We start from the raw sequence: 8657 nt of genomic DNA on the forward strand, positions 1-8657 counted from the left end.
AAGAACTTTGAAAGTTTCTTCAAGTGCAGTCGCAAAAACTATCAAGTGCTATGATGAAACTGGCTCTCATGAGGACCGCCACAGGAAAGGAAGACTCAAGAGTTACCTCTGCTGCAGAGGATAAGTTCATTAGCGTTAACTGCACCTCCAATTGAAGCCCAAATTAATGCAGACACATCTCAATATCAACTTTTCATTGGAGACTGCGTGAATCAGGCCTTCATGGTCGAAATGCTGCAAAGAAGCCACCTCTAAAGGACACCAATAAGAATAAAAGACTTGCTTGGGCCAAGAAACACGCGCAATGGACATTAGACTGGTGGAAATTTGTCCAAATTTGAGAGACGCAGAGTAGGTGAATGGATGATCTCCGCATGTGTGGTTTCCACCGTGAACCATGGAGGAGGAGGTGTGATGGCGAGTGGTGCTTTTCTGGTGACACTGTCAGTGAGTTATTTAGAATTCAAGGCACACTTAACCAGCATGGCTACCACAGCATTTCTAGTGATATGCCATCCCATTTGGTTTGCGCGTAGTGGGACTATAATTTGTTTGTCAACAGGACAATGATCCAACACACCTCCAGGCTGTGTAAGAGTTATTTGATGAAGAAGGAGAGTGATGGAGTGGTGCATTAGATGACCTGGCCTCCACATTCACCCGACCTCAGCCCAATTGAGATAGTGTTCTGATATCCAGAAGTTATTTTCTATCATAAGAGACAGTAGCACCAACATTATGTTAAAAATAAGTTACAAACAATCCAAAATAGCACAATTGGTTAGGAGCCCGTAAAACAGCAGCCATCCCCTCCGGCATTTTCCTGATGTGTTTTAAGCGTTCTTGTGGACTTTCATCTTTTTTTTTATTAAAAAGGGTGATTTTGATCACGAAAACCTGAAGAAATTGGGGGAAAGTTTTACCTGGAAAAATGAAACAGAGAAAACAGAATTTGGGAAAATACAAAACGGAATCAGGCAAAATTATGTAACGTGATTTTTTTAGAACCCTATGTATGCTATGCTCAGCTAACTTGTGTATCCTCCTGGGGGCAGAGATGCTTAGGGGTGTTAGGTTATAAATATCAGAGGAAGAACTCAACGGACACTATGAAAGCTTAAACCAAGTTTATTCATCCCAAAGGATCAAACAGCTGAACAGACAGACATATTCACACAAGCACGGATATTTAACCTTTTCTCCTATGTTGAGTCTCCTCCTACACAACTGAACAGCCAATGCATCTCTGTTACCCGACAGAACCTTAGTGATATCTGTCTTCCTCACTTCATCTGACCTGACCTGTTCCCCAAAGTGCTCACTCCAACCCAACTCACGGCTGTCATGGTGACTGGTACCAGACTGTGTCTCTTCTCCTCCCAGAGGATCCCTCTAACAATAACATATCCTGACATAATGTAAATGTTATACATTACCCTTTCTCCCTCAGTGATTCTTAGAACCCAACAGGGGCTGGGGCTCCCCCTTTCCGGCCATTGGTCTCTTTTCCCACTGATCCAGCTCCAGCCCAGAGGCCTTCACATTGTCCAAATCAATTGTAAAAAATTGTTTGGTATTCATTTAAAACTTCAACTATGCCTCATTGTCTTCTGTGCTCTGTTATTACATACTGCATATACTGTGGTATTCTAGGAGAGTGCATAAAAGTGTACTAGTCCGAGTGTTTATTTCTGATGAAATGTGTGATCTAACTGACGTACAATCCAAAGTAATAAAGTTGATCTAGTGGTACATCAAACTAATCAGACCAATTGTTTTAGTACATTTAACTTTGACTCTATTTTAGTTGCTTTGTTTAAGTGAACATTTTTGAACAGATTAAGCAAGTCCCACAATTTTACTTTATGTAAAGTTACCATCTAGTTTAATTGGCTAATTAATACATGAGAGGGCATCATAGCATATCTTTATGTATTTCTTTGATGCTACAAAGTGAAGGATTTTGTGCATCATATTTTATCATGTGTTTCAGTGTGAAGGGTGGATTTAATATTGTGGCACAACACAAACACTTATGTGAAGGTGTGGGTACATAGGCAAAATAATCTGCTTGGAATTACAAAACCTTTTGAAAAATGTAAAACATTCAATTCCCTTTTCAATTAAAAATGTAAGTTATGCCTTTGAAAACAATTATATGGTCCTTTGGCTTCGCCCCTTAGAGGCTGTCTTTGTTGTTGCGTGAGTGACTGAGGTCTGTGGCTTTTACTTCGAGATCACGGGAGAGCTGGTGTATGGCTGTGTAGAAAGGTCAATGCAGGGACAGGCCCACTAGTGTGTCTGTCTGCCACTTTAGTCTAGCCGACTGGGGGAACGTGTGAGAGGAAGAGTCACCCGGCTAAGGTTAAGAGCAGGGCATTGTCTGTGTGCCAAACTGCCAATCCATCATAGCATGTGGCTCTGTACCAATATCCATTCTATCATACCACCTTGAATAAAGCAATGTATTGGGCATGTATGGGTATTTTCTGCTAGTATGGATATTGGAATGTACCCAATGGTTAAATGACAACCAGAACACAAACATGTTTTCAGTTGTCCTCAATTCATCGAACATCCACAGAATAGTAACAGTTTCCTAGTAGCATTTCAGAAGTGTAAAACATTTTTATCCAACTTCATTTTCATTATTATGAAATCAGCATATCCCCCTCTACTGTTAGACAGCAGTTTGGCTTGTAATTCCAGTTAGCTTCATAATAGTAGATCTGGAATGTGTGTAATGCGTTGCGCCCTTAGGTAGAATTAGTAAATTGCAACAACAACAAAAATTATGTCAGTGCAGCTGTAGCCTTGCATTAAGCTCAGTATGACAGTGCCATATGTGTTGCACTGATGGGCAAGACATGTGCCAGAATGAATGTGCTCAACAAGTATGGATTTCACATTATTGGGAAATATGTGACCCAAATATGCGACACGTATCCTTCGCATAGAGTTGAGCAGGCTGTTGATTGTGGCCTGTGGAATGTTGTCCCACTCCTCTGCAATAGTTGTGCGAAGTTGCTGGATATTGGCGGGATCTGGAACACACTGTCGTACATGTTGATCCAGAGCATCCCAACCCCACCGCCATCATGGGGCACTCTGTTCACAACGTTGACATCAGAAAACCGCTCGTCCACACGATGCCAAATACGTGGTCTGTGGTTGTGAGGCCAGTTGGACGTACTGCCAAACTCTCTAAAACAACGTTTGAGGTGGCTTATGATAGAGAAATGAACATTTCATTCTCTGGCAACAGCTATGGTGGACATTGCGGCAGATAGCTTGCCAATTGCACGCTCACTCAACTTGAGACATCTGTGGCATTGTGTTGTGACAAAACTGCACATTATAGAGTGGCCTATATTATCCCCAGCACCTGTGTAATGATCATGCTGTTTAATCAGCTTCTTGATATACCACACCTGACAGGTGGATGGATTATCTTAGCAAAGAACAAATGCTCACTAACATGGATGTAAACAAATTTGTGCACGACATTTGAGATAAATATGCTTATTGTGCACCTGAGAAATTTCTGGGAACTTTTATTTCAGCTCATGAAACATGGGACCAATATTTTACGTGTTGCGTTTATATTTTTGTTCAGTGTAGTAGGAAATAATTTCTGGTACTTGGTTAATAATTCAACATAGCTGGTAAATGGTTTCTAGTGATGCTTGATATAATGAATCCACATCTTAGTAAATGTTTGGTAATTTCTATACGGTAAAATAGTGCTACTCAGCTTTTCTATTTAAATACTTTTTAATATAAACAAATAGATTGTGAATACATCAATAGGTAGTTACAGTCTTGTCCCATCACTGTAACTCCCCTAAAGACTTGGGAAGATCTGTCAGATCGAGAGCCATGCGTCCTCCGAAACACGACCCTGCCAAGCCACACTGCTTCTTGACACACTGCTCTCTTAACCTGGAAGAAAGTCGCACCAATGTGTTGGGAGGAAACCCTGTCCAGCTGGCAATCGGAGTCAGCTTGCAGGCACCCAGCCCGCAACACAGAGTCGCTAGAGTGCGATGGGACAAGGAAATCCCAAACCCTCCCCTAACCCTGACAATGCTGGGACAATTGTGCGCCGCCTCATGGGCCTCCCGGCCACTCGAGAGCCCCTAAAGTCTACTTTAATTTGTTGTAAAAATCTTAATTTGTTATACAAATCTTATGAAACCGAACAGAATATAGGCTAAATTGCAAGATAAGATATTGATACATGGTCAATCATACTGCCATTGAAAAAATCATACCAAGTATATCAAATGGGAACAAACATTGTTTAAAATTCCCTCCTCAAAATGAAAATGTTGGACCTTAACAATTACATTACATTTGTGGGAATACAGCACCATTGACTACAGGATAATGAAAGGAGAGAACATAATATCCTATAAATAATCAAATGATTGTCATTGGATCAAAATAACCAAGCACCCATTGTGGTAATTTTGTTGGATATAGTATGCAATATTTGTGTTGAAATTAAATGTGAGAGACAGAAGTAAATAAGAGCAGATTAATAATATTGTATTGATTAATAGTATTTTGTATTGATTAGTGAGAATGTATCGATATTTAAAAAATGCTGAAAGTGCTAATTTCATAGGATTTAAGAGTATGTGAGTACAAAAAGGAGGAAGCGAGGAGGACAAAGACAAAAAAGAGCAGGGGATAAGGGAAAGTCATATATTGAGTAGTAATCAATATTGAGTCTGCACGGCATCGCCAAGGCCGAGGAGGTAGGTGTCATGGCAGAATAGTTTTTTTTTTCAGCTGCAGGCATCGAAGGCCCAGCCCAGCTCCTTCAGGAAGCTCTTCTTCCCACACTGGACCTTTCCGTAGCGCTCCAACTGCAACTCGGGCACTGCCGAGCGCCAGCCAATCTGAGCCTGGGTTGTCTGCGGAACTGGGGGAGAGGGTCCCACCTGCAACCGACCTCAGTGTCACACATAGCCCAGCATTACTGTCTGCAAATGACACCCTATTCCCAACATAATGCACGACTTTCGACCAGAGCCCTATCATTGTCTTCCAACAGGTGGGGTCACTGCTACGCGACGCTTGTCACTCTAATTGACGTAAGACAATTGGATCCCTCTCGGTCATGGTCAAAAGTAGTGCACTAAATAAGTTTTTGTTATGTAATGGTGCACAGGGTTGGGGAGTAACGGATTACATGTAAGGGATTACAAAAGCCAGCAAAAATATTGTGAACAGATTACAGATACTTTTGAAAAACTAGATGATTACTTGGAGGATTACTTTAAAATTCAAAAAGGATGTTTGCGATTAAAAATCTGACACTTCTCCGTTTTCTCAATGACATTCAAATCATCATTGAAAAAAGGCACACGTTTAAGTTTGTTCCACCTGAGCTAGTCTGACCACTATGATGACACACCAAATGTTTTTGATGGATCGCGGGAAAAGAAAAGAGCAGGAATAGGCTTTTGTAGGCTGCAGTCCAAGCTATGTCTACCAATGGTGTGACTGCTGTTGGCACCCAATGATTATCCAACGTGAATAAACACTTGGAGGTAAGGATAACAGCACTGGTTTAGTCTTCGGCAGTAGTCCAGGACTCCTTCAAACATTCAATCTCCAGCTGCGTACCCCCTCTAGCACCAGGGTCAGCGCACTCTCAAATGTTTTTTTTTTTTGCCATCATTGTAAGCCTGCCACACACATAAGATACATTTTTTAAACATAATAATGAGTGTGAGTTTTTGTCACAACCCGGCTCGTGGGAAGTGACAAAGAGCTCTTATAGGACCAGAGCACAATTAATAATAATCAATAATTTAGCTCTTTATTTAACCATCTTACATATAAAGTATCAGTCTTAAATCATTTTCCACACAGTCTGTGCCTGTATTTCGTTTTCATGCCAATGAGGGTCGATAATTCACTCTCGCATAGGTACATGGTTGCAAAGGGCATCAGTGTCTTAACAGCGCGATTTGCCAACCCTTGACGGGACTGCACGTAGCCCTGGGGGTATACCTGGTCTACGGCAATAAGGCTATATCACTTATTATTGATACCTACATAGCGCATTGATGTGAGTCACTGCTGCTCTCTCAGTTAGCTATTGGTGCCTTACGTATTGTATTTGAAACCAATAATGGTTGAATTCAGTAAGTTTAAGCTGCCCATCAATCATTGTTTTTGAAACTAGAGGACAGCCAGTAAAAAATGCGTTCGAGCAACAGCTGTACAGTGCAGATCCAAGCCTATGGAATACAAGTGGGGCTTTTTTTCTTCAGTAGTGCTCAAAGCATGCCATTTCATGAGCGCTGCATTTATTTTTCAACTCCAATCAATTAGTCCAATTAGTCCTCCATGACAACAAAATCATAAACAACAAAGTAAGGCTGGCTGGGGTCATGCTCAGGTAAAACAATTTAGCTAATCTATACTTCCATATTTCCAAGTCCTATTCTTGAAGATTAAGGAGTATAACATTTATTGGAATGATTGGAATTCTGATAGACTTTGGTTTTTATTGTAGAGATATACTTTAATTGTATTGTTATATGAAGTAGAATGCAATGTGTTAGAAGAAGCCTACATAACCCAACGCATAAAGTAAAATGATATATATATATATATATATATATATATATATATATATATATATGGCCAGCTATGTAAACTTTAACATTGATTTATCCTGCAATATATGTTGTTCAATTGGTAACATACATTTTTTGTCTTCTTCTAATGCCTCTTAAGGGGAAGGTCATCTAAAAGTAACAATATTTGAGTTTGGGTAATCGAAAAGTTACGTTACTGATGACAATTTTGGACAGGTAACTAGCAACTAACGGATTACATTTAGAAAGTAACCTACCCATCCCTGGTTGTGCACTACTATATAGTGCACTCCCTTTGACCATGGTCTTACTTGACCTTGACCCAAAGGAGTTTGTAAGGACTCACTTGGATATATTTCTCAGGTGGGGTAGGGGGTCGTGTTTTAAGATGTTGGGGAAGCTCCAATTTGACAACGTCCTTCAGCTTGTTGCTCTCCTCCTGCATCTGTAAACATTGCATGAAATATCTGAACATCTGAAGAAACTCATAGATATGTGATCGATCAACCCAATAACTTTGATTTCATTGTTTTGATTTAAATGGTGCCCAGTTCAGTCTGTCCCTACCTGGCTAATCAATAGAGGCTATAGGGTTGTATGGTTGTATTCTCAAGAAGTAGAACATGTTATGTGTTCATACTGCATCAGGTTTCACTTGCTTACCTCCTTGTAGGACTTGGTCAAGAATCCCCATTTATTGGGCCAAGCTTTGGCTGACTGAAGCTCTATTTTGACATGAACTTTCCTGAAAATGAATCAAAGACATCAATAAGGCTTTTGAACAAACATTGGACCTGCAAAACATGGCTCCTAAATAAATTAACACAGTTCAGAGAACCAAATATTTAAAAAAACAAAGATAGTTTCAACGATAATCTAGAGAGAGTAGGCTAACCCTCTACTGAACCTGAGTAAATATATTCAATCAATATATTATATCATATTATAATATATCAATATATTCTAAACTACTACTACTAATGCTAGTACTACTACTACTACCTGCCTACAACTACTTCTTCTACTAAACTTGCCTACTACTACCACCACCACCACCATTAACTACTGCTAACCAATCCACCATTACTGTAGTACCACTACTGCCACTACTACAATAACAATAACATATCCTCATCTTGAACAAAAGTGACAAACCTTGTGCTATATTAAAAAAAGAAAGTCGAATTTGTCAGCAAAATTCAAGGAATACATAATATAACATTGAATTGCATTTGTTTTGTTGTAAACTCAGACTTTAAAGAGTTTACCAGATTTCATCTTTATCCACAAAGCTGCATTCTTCACCAGATCCAAGTGGTTTGCAGGCTGCCATCTATGCTGGCAAGCGTGTCTGTCTCTCTGTAGTGTGTGACTTCTCACCTCACAGTCTAATATAGTCTTGTATGTTATACTAACAGATATGTTTACCATCACCATAGCAACATAGTGGAGTCAGAGAAGCTATCCTTTTGTGTATCCTTGGAAACAATTCCAAGTCATTTGAGTGTCACACATTGTGTGAAATTAGAAACAATTTGAGTAAACAATAATGAGTTTTGTAATGGACTTGGACTATATACGTACATCTTTTGAACTAACAGTTTAAAGTTAATAATCAGCAACCCCTTTTGAGCAGCAATTGCTCACATCAATTTATACATGTCTTCCTGCAATGCATTTAAAATGACAGTTTTTATAGCAAAAAAGGTAAATGGAATTGTGACTTCCTTTAAGCTTAAATGTCACTGTTAAATGGCGTCGATGATAGTGATTTGGCACTCTTAGCAAAACCTATTGAATATTTAAATAAAAAGGCATTTGTTCTGACCTAGAGGTCCGACCTCAGAGGTCCCAAAGCTGGATAACTACCTCCATAACGTCTCTTACCTTACAGTAATCACAGAGCAGTAGTCCAAACTGACTCAATGTAATAGTACTACTCTTAGCAGATGCAGTATTTCAGACTGCCAGTAGAGTATGTTCTCTTCCTTCTTTTGAACTGCATCAATACTCAACCTCGGCCATTCATCAAAATGT

General features: G+C 39.6%; 1 protein-coding gene across 1 annotated transcript; it reads right to left on the bottom strand.

The window, feature by feature from the left end:
* Window positions 1–3810: 3810 nt before the first annotated feature.
* LOC118389542 (uncharacterized protein C20orf85-like) lies at window positions 3811–8016 on the bottom strand. Its single transcript, XM_035779440.2, has 4 exons — window positions 7889–8016; window positions 7284–7365; window positions 6967–7065; window positions 3811–4949 (listed from the first exon to the last, which is right to left on the bottom strand). The coding sequence occupies exons 1-4, from the start codon at window positions 7951–7953 to the stop codon at window positions 4794–4796; spliced, it is 402 nt and encodes a 133-aa protein (XP_035635333.1). The 5' UTR covers window positions 7954–8016; the 3' UTR covers window positions 3811–4793.
* Window positions 8017–8657: the final 641 nt, after the last annotated feature.

The sequence above is a fragment of the Oncorhynchus keta genome, chromosome 10 (assembly GCF_023373465.1).
Source record: "Oncorhynchus keta strain PuntledgeMale-10-30-2019 chromosome 10, Oket_V2, whole genome shotgun sequence".
Lineage (NCBI taxonomy): Eukaryota > Metazoa > Chordata > Actinopteri > Salmoniformes > Salmonidae > Oncorhynchus > Oncorhynchus keta.

Bases quoted from the DNA above. Each gene is read 5' to 3' on its own strand.
- LOC118389542 (XM_035779440.2), bottom strand. From the start codon at position 7,953: ATGGCAGCCTGCAAACCACTTGGATCTGGTGAAGAATGCAGCTTTGTG. The intron at 7,066-7,283 runs GTAAGCAAGTGA...CAATGTTTACAG, and splicing joins TGACCAAGTCCTACAAGGAG to ATGCAGGAGGAGAGCAACAA. The intron at 4,950-6,966 runs GTGAGTCCTTAC...GGTCGGTTGCAG, and splicing joins CACCTGAGAAATATATCCAA to GTGGGACCCTCTCCCCCAGT.